The 20,203-nt window shown below is 39.7% G+C and overlaps 1 protein-coding gene across 6 annotated transcripts in view; it reads left to right on the forward strand.

Annotated features, from left to right (window-relative positions):
- The window catches only part of sdk2b (sidekick cell adhesion molecule 2b), a 308,341-nt gene extending 290,491 nt beyond the window's left edge, over positions 1-17,850 (forward strand). For 3 of the 6 annotated variants that reach the window (XM_081601026.1, XM_081601024.1, XM_081601025.1), the window contains exons 44-46: positions 4,982-5,111; positions 14,320-14,376; positions 15,682-17,850. In XM_081601026.1, the coding sequence (XP_081457152.1) occupies positions 4,982-5,111; positions 14,320-14,376; positions 15,682-16,104 (610 nt within the window). In that variant the 3' untranslated portion in view covers positions 16,105-17,850. The remainder of the gene's footprint in view (positions 1-4,981; positions 5,112-14,319; positions 14,377-15,681) is intronic. The other 3 variants (XM_081601027.1, XM_081601029.1, XM_081601028.1) reach the window with 1 other exon arrangement.
- Positions 17,851-20,203: the final 2,353 nt, after the last annotated feature.

A 20,203-nucleotide genomic window follows, 5' to 3' on the forward strand; every position in this document is an offset into this window, starting at 1 on the left:
TTGAAAGGAAAAATAAACTCCAGATTTAAATACCACGCACAGTTTAGGTAGGAAAGAAGAAAGTGGACAAAGTTGCACTGTTAAACAGCAAATTATTGCCGTTTTCTTCAGGTTCTTCAGATGTTTAAAGAGTGATCACTGTGTAGCACAAAACAATAACCAGTCCACTTTTTTTTTTTTTTGCTTTAAATAACAAAAATTGTAAGTGGTTTGAAGCCACTTACTATTTTTCTGAACGCAGGTCTGTTCAGAAAAAAGGAAAGTTTTACTTTGGTTTGCAAAGTTGTATCTCAGTAAACTAAGAGACTTCTGGAACACATTTTTTTAGGGCAGATGAGATGCATGTAAATAATGGACAGCGCTATTATAGAGCAAATAAACACAAACTTCACATGTAAACAGTCAGTTATGTTGGTGGAGGGCTGGTGATTTAAGCTTGATTTGAATCTACGGGATCTGGGTATTTTGCTGTCATTGGGTCGATTATAACCTCTTTACATAACATAGCATCTCGGATCAAATATCAGACCATTCGGCGCTTTGGCCAATCCTTGGCCAAAATTCAGTCATGCCTCAGAAGAATAATCCAAAATACAGTCATAAATCTCTAATAGAGTGGCTAAAATAGAAAAGAGTTCCAAAGTTCAGGCTTCAATCTGAAATATTATGAAATATGCTCCTTAAACCTAGAACATAAAAGTATTGTGTTCTTGTTTCTCCTGCCGTGTCTCTTTGTTCCTTTTTAAAATGTGCGTTTACTGACACCCGAGGTGCAAAACCCGACTACTTTCTCACTATTTAATTATCAAAACATGTTTACATTTCACAGCAGGTGTGAGTTCAGAAACCACTGCTTTCATATTGTTGAAACAGTTAAAAGGCTCGCAACAGCCTGTAAACAGTAACAGTTATTTCATGTGGAAATAATTTAGAGGAAGAGTTAAAGGATTCAGGTTCAATACATAAAGTCAAAGTTTTGTGTGTGTGTGTGTGTGTGCGTGTGTGTGCGTGCGTGTGTGTGCGTGTGTGTGTGTGTGTGTGTGTGTGTGTGTGTGTGTGTGTGTGTGTGTGTGTGTGTGTGTGCGTGTGTGTGCGTGCGTGTGTGTGTGTGTAGATGAATATGAGAAACATATTTAGGTCTGTGGCTTTGTATGTGTGACCTTAAGGATGGATCAAAGCAGACTGAGGTTCTTTGAGAAGCTTCCAGGCAGCTTTTTACTACTGCTTCTCTGACATGAAGGGAGGGAGAGGAGAGTGGGGGTAGGAGGCTGGCAGTAGAAGAATGCACAGATGTACTCAGAGAATCAGCTCTCTTTGAACTCAGCCCATAGCGGAGAAACCCAAATCCCCACACCTGAGCCTCCGCTTACAGATTAATACCGCATCGAGATCTCTGGTCTCAGAGTACCAAAGACGGGATGAAACCAACAGACTCCGACTCAGATAGAAAATCACACATTCTTAATCCCACTGTACCCAGTCTAATTCAGGAGCCGCGTCAGACAGCAAACAGCACCCGCAGCTGACTCCAATGTTGATTTATTTCCATGCCCTCGTGGAAATCAGAGTTAAGCACAGGAACTCCATGATTGTAGATTTGATGCAGAACTTTCTGTCGGGTCCGTGTAAAGCTTTTGTTAATTACGCATCCCTGAGGTTTATAACAAAATAAATTGTGACTGTTAGTAACTGTCTGTCAGCAACGGAACATTTTGCCACCAATGGCGAGGCGATGATGTGTTCGAATCAGGAAAATGAACCGATAACAACCAGGTCAGAGCATCACCAAAACTGCAGCTTACGTGGGCTGTTTCTTGTCTGCAGAGGTCAGTATTCATCAATTTTCTTATATAACAAAATCTAAAAAAATACATGTCAGCTCTCACAGTATAACTTCCGCCTGGCCAATCACTGATTCCTAGCGGTGGAGAAGCAAAATCAAACGACTCCTCTCCGTAGTTCATTTTTGTTGCACCTTCAGATGAGCCTCTCAATCGCTCAGTTAGAACCAAAGAAGCCTTTCAAATAAAAAGTGAAACATTGTTACACACATGAAAATGAAGTCTAGCTGATCTAAATGAGAGAATTAATCAAAACTGTACTTCACGCACAAAGTGCAATTATTTTTTTTATTTTTTTTTCAAAACCACAAAATGTTTTTCAGAGTTTAAAGTATCGATAAGACAGATGGATTAAAAACTTATTTTCATTTTGCATTGAGTGGTGTGAAGCCAACCCTGACGGCAGTCTGTGTTGAGGTACAAGGATCTCTTAGCAAAGTAATTCTGTCTAGATTAATATGGCATTAAACACTCTTGACTGACAAAGCTGATGAACATTTTAGATGTTAATGAGTTCTTTTACCTTGAGGAGACGCAGATACTGAGGGTTTCCAATCCTTACCTGACATAACGCTAAGTGAAGTTTGCAGCCAGAGGATTAAGCCGACCTCTTTTCTATCAGAGTAAGAGGCGTGATAAATAATTTACACTTGACTCAACAATGTATAAGTCTTGATGGGAGTAGGTGAAAAGGGGCTGCGATCTCTCTGTGCTTTTATACAGGCAGTTTATCATAAAGTCCCAGGAGGCTAGCAATTGCATTTCTTCACTCTGGCTCCATTTTTTTTATTTTTTTTGCCTTGGCTCTCTAAAGTCTTGCTAGGATTGCGTATTAAGAATATTTCTTTGTTGTTTTTCTTGATGTGCTGCAGAGATTAGCTACATCCAGTGTATTTAAAGCAGTTTTGTACATTCATTGTTGTGCGTTGCCCTATTCAGATGGAATAGATTCAAAAATTAAAAATTTCTGTGCCTCACAGCCTAATTGTGTTTTAGCAGCTGTGGCCACTCTATAATAGGCAATGCTAATTAACATATTTTTAAAATTCCACTAAGAAATAACTGGTTTTTGGTTGGTTATAAACTCGCTGTCAGGCTAGCTGGTAGACTTCTTCAGTATTTGAAACTTTTTATAAAGTCTCCAGCTTTGTCGTTTTTCTTTTTTTTTTTTTTTTTATAAAACCTCCACCGCTGTGTCTTTACTCGTCTACATAAGACAGCATTTTCTCAGGATTATGTCCAGATCCTTTTAAAGTTTGAACTATCTACTGAGTTGAGGTGCCATGACAGCCAGCCACCACAGAGGGCGCTAAATGAATGGTATTCAAAGTAATGAACATATGGATGTATGTGCAGATGTATGTATGTGTCCTGGTTTTCTGGTTTTTGTGCCACCACCATAAAACGACTGCTGGAATTTACCCACAGCACATTTTCGAAATACTTTCCACATGCATTCATTTGGAAAACGCTTATGCAAATTCATCCTGGATGCATCAAATGGATGTGTTGCGCTGCCGTGGCTCCAGGGGCAGCAACTGGCGGTCGACCCTGCGGCCTGGAAAGTCAACAGCAGTCAGAATGTCCCAGCGGTCTCAGCCAAACCAGCACCAATCAGCAGAAACAGATGGCTGTTTGTTTAGCAGCAGCAGTGACAGGGGCAAAGTAAGGAGAAGATTTGATACCAAGAGATTTCCTTTTCAGTTTACTTAAAAAAGAGAAAACCCTGACAAGACTTTGCAATTTCTCTAAATATTTCTCTACTGATCTCCCCCCACCCCTCCTCCACTCCTCTTTCCAGGCCTAGTTCAACATCTCTTTGCTCAATCACATGAAGCTCAGATCCGAGCGACACATTTGATCAGCACAGCGTGCCACTGACACTTTAATCCGAGACGTCGTTCGCGTCGGCTGCGATAGCATTTGCTGGGGGAGAGCCTATGACTGCTCTTCATTCGATGACCCCAGTAAGAGATCTGTTTATAATTTAGTCACAAGAGCCGAGTGGTTTGACATTCCACAGCCCACAGAGAGGGGGCTGAATCAGGGATTTATTCATTCCAGAAGACTCCGGCTGGAAGCGGGAATCTCATGACCGTCTCATGATGCTCATCAAGCACAACTCATACGCATGCGTGCACGGGTCCTCGCACACGCGCATTTGCACACGGATGGGCACACTGGGGAACAGAAAAGAGGGGAGCGACACTACTGGAAAGTAATGAGAATGGCGTGGAGGGGGGAAGAAAAACCTTAAGGGATCTGCGCTTGCTTGTAATTAGAGTTTTTTTAGTTTTTTTTTTATGAATTTACATGAATTTAAAAAGAAAGTAAAAGTAAAACACCCATATTTGGATGTCATTTAATCAGCTTTGACAGAGATGTTAATTCACTTCCAAATGCTGCCAGCGCCACCTTTCAAGGTTAAGGGTGTCAGTTTTTCACTGTGTGTAGCGTTTTTACATGCAAGTCAGGAAATTCAGTTTTTGTCTGGTCTTATCAGGCCACCTTATTTCACATGTTTGCTGTTTCCCCTAAATCGCTTTCGTCAAACTGAAACAGGAATGTTGTTTAATTATTGACCAACGTTGACTCTTTCATAAAACCATAACTACACAGTTCACTGACCCTGCTGCTTTTTGTGGTTCCTTAATAACCTTTTGGGTTCAGCCATTGATCAAGATGTCGACAACAATCAGAATGTACAGTATTCTCATACTGTCGTTCCCATATATCTGTCTGTTAGTTTGTTTGTAACCTTTTATTTTTTAACTAGGAAGTGAAAAATTCATTGAGATTAAAACTCTCCTTTTCAAGAGTGTCTTGGGCAATGGGTCTGTAAATGATTCAATTTACAAGAAACTAGAACTAAGCACTATAGAGGGCAAGTAGAAGATTTGCAAACAGAACAAAAGTTACAGTTTGAAATGCCACACACAGCTTCATGCATACCCAAGAAACGACAAGATGTACTAAAACAAAGCAAATTAAGAAACATTCAACTTGCCTTGCTTGAGAAACACAAAAAAGTAGGAAAATGTGGCCAAACGTAAGCTATCATTCGTAATTCGGCAGATTTTGACATTCAATAGAGCCCACATTAGAAGCTGACCCAATCATTTTCTTTGTCTCTGGTTCAGGTCTCCACCCAGGCCAAGTCCAGGCAGTCTCCACTATTCGGACGAGGATGTGAGCACCAAGTACAATGACCTGATCCCTGCGGAGAGCACCAGCCTGACTGAAAAACCCTCTGAAATCTCTGACTCACAGGTGCAGTGGCACTGCTTTCTTTATCCCACATCTTCTCTGATCTCTATCCTGTCTACATAAAGCCGCTTTTGTCTCATTTGTGTGCCTGTGTGTGTGCGTGCGTGTGTGTGTAGGGGTGTGTGTGTATAGGTGTGTGTTTGTGCACACTGTCATCTCTGAATTCCTCCTGAATTCAGCCTCACATTGTCAGCAGTGCTGCATATTCTGTCTGTCCCTATTGTGTTTGTGTCACTCATCCAAGTTATAAGTCATAGCTGTGGCGAATGCAGACAGAGATGCGAGATTAATGACTTTGCTCACTGGCTGCTCAGCAGTTTTTAGTTTTGTGGACACAATGTCACTCAGCAAATGTCCACCTGTGATCCGGGCTGTTTTCAAGCACCGCTCCTATTACATAAGCCATCGGGGTAAAAATAAAAACAAAACAAAACAAAAAAACACTCCAGTTGTGCTTAAGGTTTCAGCTCCAGCCACACGAACCGTCCAACTTTCCTTTTCATTTTGTCAGCTCAGTGTGATCTCACTGGAAAACGCCCACCGTTTTCGATTTATTTAAAGTCCACAAGGTAGAAGGATCACTACCAATTAATGGTGGATTGTCTGAATTGTAGCCTCTGCTTCATCATGACCCAAAGTGCCTTTTTCCCAGTGAGAGATTAAAATCAATAAGCTCTGCTTTTCTCTCTGTTTCTCTATTGATCAGAATGTCAGTCAGGCTACTTTCTACTTTTTGCCTTCATTAAACCAAGATTTTGTTCTTTTTTCCCCCTGAAATTTTTATGCATCTTTGCTTTTCTGTATATTTACAGCATCTGGGGGGGGGAGTATTCATAACACATAACTTTTTTTCATTGTTGCCAGATTACATCCATAATCTTCATTGTAGTTTATGGAGTTTGGAGTGATTGTTAATATGCATTTGTAACTAATTCCCTTGAATATTTATGAACACAGTTTGTTGCAATTAACAACTGAAGAATCTTTATGGGTAATGGCTCCACCAGCAACTAAATTGTTTGTCAATTTCTCTTTGCAAAACCACTCAAAATCTGTCGCATTGGACGGGGCGCGCCTGTGAACATTCACTTTCAAGTGTCCCAGCTGTCTCTCATTTTGATCCCATTGTAGACTTTGACTGGGCCACTGTATTGTATAAATTTGATTTGACCTAAACTATTCATTTGTTGCTCTGACTAAACGTAACCCTGCTGTTAGGTGAACTCTTGTTCTCAGCTTCAAGTCTTTTGCAGCCTCTAAGAGTGTATCCCTGTTAGAGGCTATAGCCATCTTCCCCGTCCTCCTTACCCAGCCAGTCAGTTTAAGTGGACTGCCGTATCTTGGTGTCCTTGACCTTTGTGTCTCTTGATCCTAATGAAGCGGTCTGTTCTCTAATGTTTGTTCACTATTGTTCTTTAGCAAACCCCATGAGACCTGGCTTGTCCCTCAGGGGGTAATTAGATGACTGCTGAAGGCGTTTTGTTAAACAGAATTTTATTCACGGGTATCAAGAGTAAAGGGGCCTCAATACAAAGCCGCATCACATTTTTTCAGGTTTTTAATTTGCAAAAAATGCTTAATCCATGCATTAATGTGCTCTCACAATTATATATTGCTTTGTATTTTTTTAGCACATAAATTCTAAGTGAAATAGATTACGGTTTAAGCTTTTAACTTGAAAAATAAACAGAAAATAACACAAAATTCAGGGCCGTGCAGAGACCACTAAAGGGGCAGGTGCTCAACAAAAGAAAGGGCACATCTAACCGCATTCTAGGACAGAATATTAACAAAGCCGCTCAGCTTTCAGAGTTTAATAAAATTACACAAAATAAAAATAAATTATTTTAGTACATGTTGTTATGTGTCAGAAGAGGGCTTAGAAAATAATAATACCAAAAAATTAAATAAAAATTGACCAAAAGGGCACTTGGGGGCATGGAGCAAAAGGGGCAGGTGCTCAAGCACCCCCAGCACCCCCCTCTGCACGTGCCTGACAAAATTGGAAACGCGTAACAAGCCTTAGCAAAGAACACAAACAACCCGACTCATTTTCGCCTTCTTTGAGAGAATTCTTGACTCGAATTATCGTTGAACGCCTCTCGCACGTCTCTGATGTGAATCCCACAGCCAGACGTCTCTCCTCGCTCGGCCTTATCGGGACCCAAGTCCTATTTCCAGATCAAATGAAAATCTCTTTTGCAATGAATTGCTACAGACAGGACCTTTCACAGCACTGTGACATTCCCTCAAATGGGTCTTTCGGATATTTCAACACCCACCTGACGTACCCGGGATTTGCGCTTGATTTTTGTCAAATGCATTCCCTTCAGCCCAAGATGACAAGACCCATATGGTGGCTTGCTCCACGCCGAATAAACTGATGTTTGTTTTTGACAGACGGAAATATCCAGAGGCCTTCCTGTCACCCCCAGGGGCTCCGCTGCTGTACCCCTCACAGGGGTCTATATCAGCACCCGCTAGAGCTTTGGACGTCTAGGAATGTTCTTTGAAGTTATATTGAGCAGATAACGCTCAGCTATCTGTGAGACACCGTGCTGCGTCTGCTCTTTAATCCCCAGGGCCTTCCTTAACAGGCATAAGTTGACTATTGTGCTGCTCGTCACAAGGAGATTTGGAGGAAGCCAACATGTACTTGGCAGGGCAACAATGCTACCATTACTGTTCTGCCAGCCTGCAGGTACAGGCCTATTGACTTTTTTTTTTTTTCATAGTACAGCCTTTCTCATTTTCCAAGGTTGTCCCTGTGGCAAAGTGTTTTTTTTTTGTGTGTGTGTGTCATTTAAAGCTGAAACCAGTCGAAGACAGATGATCTCATCTGTGAGTCAGAGATGGAGTGTAGATTAGGCTCTCTGCTGAGCAGCATTCCACAGGAGAGAAATGAAAGCGTCTGCTCTCTCTCATACCCTCTCTTTCCCTTTCTGCCTCCATCTGTCCTCCTCTGCCTCCAAACCATGACTCTCTGTCTCACCGGACACTGCAGCTTTATTGGTTGGAAACTCAGCAGGGAATAATCCTCGCAGCCATTTGGCTTTGACAGTTTCCTGGATAATGTTGCGGCCCAAAAATGAACCAAAAGCACGACTCCTCCTAAATTAGGCTTTGTCTTATTAATAGTTTTGTGCCATAGGAGGTAACCAGTACACATGTTTTTTTTAGGGGATTTGAAGCAGCTGGTTTTTATAGAGGGTTTGTGGATGACATATTTGCCCATCAGTGCTTTAATTACAGATGAATCAAATTTTAATGGAGAAGCCTGAATAAACCCGCATGCTTCTATTACACTTAATAAAGCAAGTCAGACTGTCTGGGGCACCACTAATGCTCTATGAAGTCTCAAATCCCAGTGATATTAATTGTTCTGATGAATAGTTTGGACTAGATCCATTATGGCGGCAAGTTTGTCATTGCTTTGTTGAGGAGCGTGCAACCAAATGTAGTTCAAGGTATTATGTCTTATGCAAATTAAGGAAAGTTAAGTACATAAAACAAAATAAACAAGAATTAAAAGATAGGTCCGGGAGATGTAAAAGAAAAAAAAATAACATGTTGAACGTGTCTGATTTAAAAACACAATTAATTATGCATAAAGTGGCAAAAACACACAACTTGATAAAATACAAACAAGCAAACAAATGAATAATTGATTAAAGAACCTGGAAATTTTATAAACATATTTGATTAGAGACATAAGCAAAAAATAATTATTTCATAGAGTAAATAAAATTATTTTAAAATCATTTTTAAAATTACTTTCCAAGGTTGTTCCTGTTGGCGAAGTGGGACAGCTTGTAGTGGGATTTGTAGTTTACAAAATTAAATAAACTACAGATAAACCCAACAAGCAAATTAAGAAATTAATGAATGCATTCATTGGAAACGGGCATGGGAATTTAATTAAACAAACAAATAAATATGTTCTGAAGGTTGGGTGAAACCAAGTGTTGATATAAAATCATCTTTTAGTACTGTTCTGTTGGTGGGAAAAATGCCACGTTGGTAACATGAGAAAAATCACTTTTAAATGAAGTATATTTTATTGATGCATTTTTTTTTATGTCAGAAAGTCTAGAAACACGTCATTTGTACTCCACAGTATCCTTTTTCCCTATGCTAAAAATATGATATAAGGGAAAGATTAAGTAAGGCGGGTGAGGGTTGAATCTCTCTAAGTTAGGAACTGGCTTCGATAATAAATAAACATGACGAGAGTAATAATTAGTTTTTAACAACTAAAAGTGTGATGAATGAGCTTGGACGACGGCTTCAGCCATTAGACATTATCTATATGCCAGCCAGTTGTTGAGGAATGATGCCAGGAAAATGACATTTCTGTTCTATCACAAGCATAAATGTCTGGCATTTGCTAACTGCTGCTGGGAGTCTACCCAAATGAAACCAAGATTGTGCTTTTAAGCAATAATCCCTTCAGGTAGGTTCTGGTGTTAATCAAAAGATGTGAAAAAAAACTTCTAATATAGTGGAGAATATGTGATGCTGTGGTTTTGAAACTCATGTTTCAGCACCGCATCATGACCTTTTTGAATTTCAATAACATTTTATAATCTTGTGGCCTCTTCCAGGCAGACAAAAATGGCTCATTGTTGCTTATCAACAGGATAAATTTAGTCAAATAATGTAGTTTTCAAACAGTGGACCTCTATATGTTTCCTTTGTGGTTAAAAAGAAAACTGTTGCACAGTTTTTAAATGAAGATATAAATAAATATTGCTAGCTTTAGTTCCATCAATGTCCATATTGTTATTATCTTTGTCTCTGGGTCTTGGTCCCTGCTGTGCTCACTTCATCAAGGAGAGGGCTATGGACGGCTTACCCCCTCCCCTCCTTTCTGTCCTATTTATTAATAATATATAACCAAAGAACAAAGGACTGACTCCTTAATGCAGAGACATATATTTTCAATTTTGAGGGGGATGGTGGCCCTGATAGCCACAAGATTATTATTGTTTTTTTTGTTCACTCTGTGATGATGAACAACATCTATTTATGGAATAAATCATGGGTAGACCCTTAGAATACTTAATCGGTGATTAATCAGTTTAAAATTGTTAGACCAATAACAGAAAATACATCAGGAAGGGCCTTTCTGAAACATTACGGGTTGAACTCTTACTTTTTTCCCATTTTAAACTCGCAAAACATATTTTATTGGGGTTTAATGTGATAAGCCAACACCGCATAAGGTATGGTTTTTCCACATTTTTTTTTTATTCAAAAAGTGTGAATTTACATTATATCCATTTACTTTTTTTATTCCTAAATAAAATCGACGCAAGAAAAATGTGGAAGAAAGTGTTTAATTTAACACTATTTACCACCCTAAACTCCTCATCCCCACCATGAAGCACAGTGGAGGTGGCGTCGTGCTGGAGTGATTGTTTTCTGCACCAGAGATTGGGGATTATGGGTATATTTGATTGAAGATGGATGGAGCTAAAGACAGAACAACCCTGGAAGAAATCTTCTCATAAGCTGCAAAAGATTTGAGACTGGAGCAGAGATTCACCTTTCAGACAATCACCCAAAACCTTCAGCCGGAGCAAAAATAAAATGGTTTAGATCATTTCCATGTGGTAGAATTTCCCAGTCCAACTCCAACACTAATCCCCGAAGAGAATCAGTGTCACTACTTTAAAAGAACACTGCTCTTTAAAGAAACACTTCATCAATTCCAAAGAAGCTTGGGCAACTTTGGCAAAATGTAGATGCTTCTGGATGTTTAAAAGACACCACAGAGGATCCGCCGCTGTCGTTGCAGGGAAACGATTTGTTGAACATACTGCATTCCATACTTTTCAGATTTTTGTTGCATTTATTTTGAACACCGGATGTCATCTTGGGGTTGCTCTGTGGTACAGTTGGCAGCTCTTTTGCCGCCTTGCAGCGAGAAAGTCCTGGACTCAAATACCAGCCCAGGGTCTTTCCGTATCGAGTTTGCCTGTTCTCTCTGCCCATGCATTGGTTCTCTCCAAGTACTCTGGCTTCTTCTCACAGTCCAAAAAAAAATGACTGTCAGATTATTTACTCCCTAAATTATCCTTAGCGTTGAGTATATGTGTGCATGGTTGTTTGTCGTGTTTATCTCTGTGTTGCCCTGTGTTGAATGGCGACCTGTACTAGGTGTAACCCGCCTCTCACCCAGTGGCCGCTGGAGGGGGACACCATTTCTACCAGCAAGTCGTTGCTCAGTGTAAACACTGACGCAAAGCGTTGTAATTCCTCAGCAGGCTGAGGTCAAAGATCAGAAGTCTTTGAGATAGGGATTTCTTTTTAAGCAATACTCAGAAACTGATGACACACATCTTCTCCAGCGAAAAAAAAAAATCAAACAATAAAATTCTTGTCTGCTGTTCTATTTTCTCTCTGATGTTTTTTTTTTCTTTTTTTTTTCAGGTTCCTAATTTTAGCCTTGATAAACAAGGACCTACAGCATCTTTATCATGCTGATCATAAATAAACTGCTGTCAAGTGGTTTCACAAGTTAATTGTGTAGATTTCTTAATCTCTTTCCCTGCCTAATTTAGCATCAAAATGATGGAAAAAAAACAAAACAACAAAAAACCTTAAATAATTAACTTTGGCGGCCTGCTATGTGTCTATTTGAGGCATTTCATTGCTTAAATATGATGGTTGGTCCCCTGAGGCTGAGGTGCAATGCTGCATTTCATGCCTATAGTCTACTTCTTGCACAGCATTCAGCCGCAGTAATTGGCTTGTAATGAGCTGGGATAAAGAGCCTCGTCTCCAGCCGCAACGCTCCAGAGGCAAATCGCTAAGTATCATTTCTTTAAGTTCCTCTGTTGATAAGTGAGTTATTAATAAAAGCGATAAACCAACAATTATGTTTTATGTAGGACATTTTAATAGTAACAGCATTCACAACTGCACGTCCGCCAGGTCCACTTTTAGAACTTTATTACTTTATGTTGTCTCAACTGAAGTGAAACACTTTTCAAATCTGGTGTCCTTTGAGCTTTAATGATATTATCAAAAGACACCCAAACAAAAACCACTATGTTATATTAAACGATTTTTTGTTGTTGTTGTGATGAAAAACACTTAAAAAGTAAGTAAAAAAGTCAAAAGTTGGTCAGAGCAAAGTGGCACAGTGTCTGCTTTTGATTAACTACAAACATGAATGGTTTCCTTTGTTTGGAGACACAAAATCTAAAGCAGGCTCTTTTTTTTTTCTTTTAAATAACCATTCAGAATTTCTGTTGAGAAGCTTTAAACCTTGTCCCACATCTTGGGGGGAAAAAAACCAATCATCTGTCATACTGTGAGGAGCAAAGCATGCTGGGGAATATCCGAGACCAAGGCCATGTGCATCACATATGTGTTCTGCAATATTCAGTACGGAGCTTGAAGTGAATGCCAGACATGTTGTGTCTGCATGACAGAATGGAACAAGATCATAAAGGCAAGTCTCAGAGAGCAACGAACCCCAGAAGTGGTTACAACTATCAACGTTATCCCTTCAGGGCATCATCCTTAGCAGAACGACCCTTTGTTGTTTTGCTTTTGAAATGTATCTAATGCATACCTGAAGCTGCTTCTCTGGGGAAATTGTTCAGAATGTTTTCATAGTCAACTTTCCATGCATTCCTTATGGCCCGATAACTAATTACATGCCGCCTGGCACAACTGGTGGAGTACATTTGTGGTACTTAGATGACCGCAAGTAACCCTCAGTGAGTATTTGGCAGTCATGACATTTTTTTTGTTGAAATTAAATGGTTTTTGACATGAATTCAATAGTTTTTCCAGCCCAACCTTGAGCACGTTGGAGTGTTCGCTATGTGAAACGAAGCCAGACTACAGCCGAAAAATAAAATAAAATTTTAGCCTCACAAATAAACCTAAAATCAGGCAGTGCTTTTGAATGCACTATCCGTCTTCACCTTTTGTTTGCTTTTCACAGAATTCACACTAAATAGCTCCAATGGTTGATGCGTGTGTGTGCATGCGTGTGTGTGCATGCGTGTGTGTGCATGCGTGCGCGCGTGTGGGGGTGTGTGTGTGTGTGGGTGTGTGTGTGTGTGTGTGTGTGTGTGTGTGTGTGTGTGTGTGTGTGTGTGTGTGTGTGTGTGTGTGTGTGCGTGTGTGTGTGTGTGTGTGTGTGTGTGTGCGTGCGTGCGTGTGTGTGTGTGTGTGCATATTGCTGTGAAAAGACCTTGGGCCCACCCCTAATTTCCGTAGGTTTTGCTTCCAAAGAAGCCACATTTCCAAATAGTTGATTAAATTGGTCTGGAGAAATCGTTTGCCAGAAATTAAATAGGAAATATGTTGCTTTTTTTTTTTTTCTCATTTTCATTTCAGTCCTTGTAAACTTCACATTCTTAGTATATTTCAGTGAAGGACACAGGACAGTGTCTTAACAAAACACACAAACTGGCAAAAAAAAAACCCACAAACATTTCAAATAGTTTTTTTTATTTTAATAATGGGACTTGTTGGGGAAAAAAAGCACAAATTCTTTTCTTGTTTAGAATATATAGACAACATCATACAAGATCTATAGAATTGACTTTGAATTGTATTTATGAATAAAGCTGAAAATGCTAGTATAAAGTTATCTGTATTTTGTCCATCGCTAACTACTTTAAGTATGATATAAATACAAGTTAGTGATATTAAAAAGACCCAATGGTGCTTATAAACTCAGCTTCAAAATCCATTTACATACTTAGGAAAAAAAAAAGCATTAGTAACTAAATAACTCTGGCATTGCATTTAAAAAAATATATAGTCCTAAACAGGAGTTATGCAAATCACTTCTAACTAGATTTACAAACAACAGCTGATACTATTAGAAGATCTCAAACTGACATTATCTTAAAAATATTTGGACCAATAGTTCAAATGATTTAAACATGTGACTCAGAATATTTATTGTTGGTCTCTTTCACTAATTTCACATCTTCTGGCAATTCAAGATTGCATCAGGTTTTTGTGCTAAAGTTGGTGGATGCACAGATTCATATAGCAACCAAAGTTGTAGCACAAGTTTAGCACTCGAACCATTTTGATAAATAAGACATGTTGATACGAAAGTAACTTTTGTACAATACTGTATTCTGCTTTGATATCATCATCATCATGACTTGGCCATTATAACCATTCTGTTACGGTGATGTACTGTAAAACCCATTGTTTTGTTCACCCATAGGAGGCGCTGGTGTTTTCATATGGGACAGGTGGCCTACATACACTTCCACTGCATTTGGTGAGGTTCCCAAAGCTGCCTGCTTTTAATGTTTGTAGCCGTGTAGGTGAATGGCTCCAAAGTGGCTTCCATCCAATCCTTAACCCCAGACTCTCATTTTTATTGTGGGTTTAATGTGGCACTCTACATCATTTTAGCAGCAAAACATGGTTTCTTTCTGGTGAGGTGTGGCTACACAGAGCTTCTGTCCTAAAACCTCAACTGATTGGTTAGTCCCTTAGACAAACTGACCTTTTCCATTTTGTACTGATGGTCTATTAACTGTGCACGCTTCTGTTTTTTGCAGTCATGCTTTTGGTTATTGTTGACCATTTTGTCCATGTGTACTTGTGTCGTGTTGTTCCCTGAGCACATCTGCATGTGTGTTTGATGTTTAGAAAGGGATGACTTGGAATCACACAGGAAAATTGTTGTAATGTGCAAGTACGTCCCAATAAATTAGGAGACTTATTTTATTCAGATCTAAAAGGGAAAATCATATTTTACAAATTTATTGTAAACGACGTGGTATATTTCTGTTAGGTTGATGATTATGGCCTAAAGTTAATGAACAAAACTTGTGTATATATATATATATACACACACACACAACTATAACATCACATTAGACCAGTGTTGTATATCATGGCCTATATAATCACATGGAGAACTGATTACTTGACAGTTTTCCCACAGGCAGTTATTCCACAAGGAGCATAAGTCACAAAAAGGTTGCCAAAACAATCAACGTCAGGTTTAAATGAAGAAAATAATGTGTTCGGGAAAGGTGAACCAGCAACAGGGATGACCTACAGTGGATTGTAAAGCAAAGCCCTTTTAGGAAGTTTGAAGGTATTCCTGAATTGTTTATCGTAGCCAGAGCCAGTTCTTCAAGAGCCACCACACGCTTACAGATCCTTGAGGTTCAGTGTGAATTTTCCAGTCACTGATGATTTAGGGGAGAAATGTTATCTGCCAGTGCTGCTGACCGCGCGTGCATGCACTGCATGGTCAATTGGACATTCTTTACAGTACGGTGACAATTCTGTCTAAAATATAATTTTCAGTGAAACGGAAATTTAATTTGCCATAACTTTAAGCCATCATGATCAAAGTTGACCAGAAAGAAACTCTTAAAATACATCACTCTATGTGTGAAGAATTTGCATAAAAAACAAGTTTTGCTATTTGAACTAAATGAAAAAAATGATTTTGATGATATTCTGATTTATTGAAAGCTACTTATACCGCTTCAACATAATAATTGTCCACAATGAAAAATAAAAATATGTTAACTCAGGACACCGTCTCTGTTTTGTCTTCCAGGGCAGCGACAGTGAGTACGAGGTCGACCCAAACCGACAGAAAACCCACTCTTTTGTCAACCACTACATAAGCGACCCGACCTACTACAACTCCTGGCGCCGCCAGCAGAAGGGAATATCTCGAGCGCAGGCCTACAGCTTCACCGAGTCCGAGTCGGGAGACCCGGAGCACCACGCCCCGCCACCGCTGCCCCCGCTACCCCCACTGCCACCGCAGCTCAGTTCACCCAGCCCTCAGCCTCAGCAGGCCCAGGGTCAACCCCAGGGTCAAGGCAACCTGTTTAGGCCCAAAGGAAGTCGGACTCCCACCCCCTCCCAGCAGAGCTCTAACACCTCCAGCCAGCACAACACCCTCTACAGGCCCCCCAGCAGCCTGGCCCCTGGGTCACGGGCTCCTATTGCTGGCTTCTCCTCCTTTGTGTGAAAAGTGCTGAAAAGGACCAAACTTTCTGGAAGCATCAAATACGTGTTGAACAACACGGCGTCGGAAAATGCAAAATCAGCCTGATAAATCGATCTCAGCCGTCTCTCGCCTCTTAGAGTGTTTTCATTTGCTCTCATGTTACTTCTTTTGTTTTTGGATAAGCAGACTTTTCAAAGCACTTGTTCTTGTTTAGCGTGTGGAAGTGTGCCATTGTAGACTCGGTTTTTGCTTTCAGCAATTCATAAGACATGTCCGCAGTTATTTTAATCACTGAACAACTTGCATGACTTCTTGATTTTTTTTTTTCTTATTTTTTTTTTGCTCTTTTGAAACACATTCATCAGTAACCTCTGTACAAAGTCACCAGTCTTTGAAAACACAAAAAACATTTACTATATATATATATATTAATTATATATATATAAATATATATACTGCATATATATAGTGGAGATACCGAGAAGACAAAATTGAGTCGGTGGACAAAATCAGTTTCATTGATGGAAACTCGTGATGAAGAGAAAAAACTCAATTTGTCTCCGTGTGAAAACAAAATATGAAGGATAAAAAATGGAACTAAGCACCAAACTGACGCAACATTTCACATGTTGTCCTGGAACATTTTCAGTGGACATTCAGGACACAAATCTGCATTACTGTGGAACCAACTCTTTGGTCTGAGAGCACACACACACACACACACACACACACACACAGAAAAGTCAAACAGCATTTTGTTACATTGGGCCAAACGTGGCTCTGCTGTGCCTGAGAGACTCTTCCAGATCTATGAAATGAGTGTATGTCTGTTTAACGGAAAAAGGTTCAAGTCTTTTTGTGAGAGTGTCCTGGTGGAACAAAACTGTCTTGATGGCTTATTTATGACATCTGGCACCAGTTGTTGACCACACCACTCGCGGCGCCCTTCTCCGTGGGCAGCCTCCTTTTACTCCCAGCAGATGGGCAAGGCGGCGGGGGGAGGGCTTCGAATCTTCTCCGCATACACAACCCATTTTTCACGTTTGGCCCCTTGGCCGGCTCTCATATAAACACATCAGTCTCAATCTACTGAAACGCTTTGATATTCAGCCTCCGAGTTGAAGTTTTGAAACTGTGGACACATCTGCTGGAAGTGCTTTGGTGTGATTTTGTTAAGAGGAAAAAAAAGGGGGAGAAATATTTCTATCTTCTCACCTTGTTGCTTAAACTGTTTTCTTTCCTGCCACTGATCACTATCGCTGGGCGGCACTGAACCTGTTCAACAGATGATGTCATTGAATTGCCTCACTTCTCTCCCTTTCGTGTAATCAGCCATTCTGTAATATCCAGGTGTGACTTTGCTCTAAAGCGCGCGTGTGTGTGTGTGCACGTGTGCATGGGCGTGTGTGTGAATGATTACACTATGTGTACGTCAAGCTTTACAGATCATTCACTGTAAGTCTGTGTATAAACGGATCGTCCTGCAGCTTTAAACCTGCCTGGAGCTTTGCCGCAGAAGGGCGGGCCGACGTCTGGCCACCTGTGAGGCCGACTTACAACGCTATAGTGAAGACTCGGTGATGTGTTGCTAGTTACCATAGTTCAAAAAAAAAAAAAAGAGACTGTCATCTACTTTTTTCCTTTTAGGTTTTATTTTAAGTTTTAATGTGGGGTGATTTCATTGTACGCAACAAAAGCTTATCATGCAGAATCTGAATGAATATATTATCACAGTACATTTCTGAAATAAATTATTTTTCAATGTTATTCCGTCTTTTTTTTTTCAGCTCCACAGGTCTACAAGTGCAACACAACAATAAGTCTTTTTGTAATTTGAGTCCTTAAAGTTTCATTAGTTGCCCTATAAGTGTTCATTTTTAAACTTATTTCTGTGCTAATAATTCTCGACGCAGCAATCCAGGGTCTGATTCCTTACTTTGTAATTTTTGCTGCATGTCTTCCCCATCTCTCTCTGCCAAATTCCTGTAAATACTGAAAGTAGTGCTACAAAAATTGCTTAAAAAAAAAAAATGTTATTTTGGGTCATCAAACAAATCACGTTAGAATGCTATGACATGATACAGTCCTGGCTAGTTCATGTTTCAACTTTTGCTGCAATGTATACACTACAGCAAACTCTGTTGCCTCAGCAGGCCACATTCCTCCAAATGTGATTTTCTTTCTCCACATGATAAAAAAACAGAAAGAAAAGAAACTTAGTGGCAGCAGTGGTCATATCATGCCTTACTATTGTCAAAATAGTAAGGCAGGATATAACCTAAGTTACATTTTTTTATGTGTTTTTTATTTTGCGACTGCCAACACAGATGTAAACACGGTTACTGTGGTGAATATATTTAATCTCATTTCAAACATTGCAATTGCGTATGTAGTGTGCTGAGCTACTTGTGTGACCGATTTCTGTGAATGCATTTGATCTGTCTATAGTTAATTAGCTGATCAAATACAACCTGATTGTTGATCGTTACTCAAGGAACCGTTAAAACGGATCGGTGCAGATGATGCAAAATCCCGTTAGCTGCTTACAAATGTCCCTCTCACGTTGTTCTGTGCTCCTACATAAGCACGACTCATTAGTTCAATACAATCTCTAGCCAAAAAAAGAAAAAAAACCTGAAATTGTTAGATGCAACAATATAAAACACGAGGAATTTTCTTGTCTGTTTGTAAAGCATGAGGAAGGTCTTGGATGCTCTACATTTCGGAAGCGCTCAACACATACATCTAAATCAAAGACACATGCAGAGCGTCAGATGCTGCTAGATGCTAATTGGATCACAGTCAGTCACTTGATCCAGGGCTAACCCACTAAACACACAGGCATGAGAAAAGAGGAGATTAGATGGGATAGGATGGGACAGGGAATTGGAACGGGAGCTTCCAGAGCGCTAATCCCCTTTTTTGAAAACACATGGGAAATTTCTCTCTGTCTGTGGAATTGTACTCAAGAGGTGTTCAGCTTGCAGAAAATATTTATTTGTCTCTGTTCCCACCCCTTTTAGGCAATGGATGACTGAGCTGGTGGTCCCTCTTTAAAAGGGAGCCCAGGGTACTAAATAGCCATGATGAGCTTTGAGAGCCCACAGTTTGAATATTAAGGCATTCAGACAGAAGGTGTAGTTCAAAGGACTTTGAAGCCATGAATTAAATTGCCTCATTTGTCAGTTTCACTCAGGGTGGGTTAGGGATTTGAAGAGGATATACTGGTAGTCGGTGAAAGGATAGTAGTTTGTGTAAAAGGAGGTCCCTCCCACCGTCCTTTCTAATGTACTGTTTGCCAGCAGTTTAAATTGTTTATACAATAAATGTGCATTATGCTAGCATTATCTCCAGCTTTTTGGAATGAACCCTCTCGCCCACTTTTCCTGCAATTTGAAAGCAGTTTACACCAAAAAAAAAGGTCATTCAGGGATTTGAGGCAGCTCAGAATTGTGATATAAATTACAAAAACTGCTACATGGAACAATTTCTTGTCTAGTAACAGTGTGACCTCATCTGAGGGGTTTCCATTAAACAAAAATATACTTTGTGTATTTTTTTTATTGTAGAATCCCAGGCAATAAGCAAAGCACTGGGTACAAAAACCACACAAGGAAGCAATAAATGAAAAAGAAAGACTGCTTCACGGAAAGGGACCATCAAAGTTCTGTTCCAGCGGAAACTCACCACTGTTCTCCAAGATGCAGAGAATCTCATTAAACTTTGTCCCACTAATTGGCTCATCATTTATAAGATCTATAATAATATTAACATATGGGAAAAATCTGAGAGACAGATGGCGAACAGTAAAGTTCGGGTTAAGGTTCACACCTGACGACCAGATGGTTGTTTTAACAACTCAAACACATGCTGTTTTAAAAAAAGGGTCTTAATATTTTTTTTACACACTCGATGGTATATAATTGCTTAAAGTAAAAAAATACAACAAGCAAAAAAAACAAAAACAATAATAGGCATTTCTATAACACAATCTGTGAACACTCAGAAATAACTGGCTAGTTCATGACATTACGTCTCCCACAATTACTGTGACAGCCAGCTTTTAATACAGCTACAATGACAAAAAATGCACCTAATGAAGCATAGTGCGCTTAAAACC

This window comes from Poecilia reticulata, chromosome 19, assembly GCF_904066995.2.
Source record: "Poecilia reticulata chromosome 19, P_reticulata-male-v2, whole genome shotgun sequence".
In the NCBI taxonomy this organism is placed as follows: domain Eukaryota; kingdom Metazoa; phylum Chordata; class Actinopteri; order Cyprinodontiformes; family Poeciliidae; genus Poecilia; species Poecilia reticulata.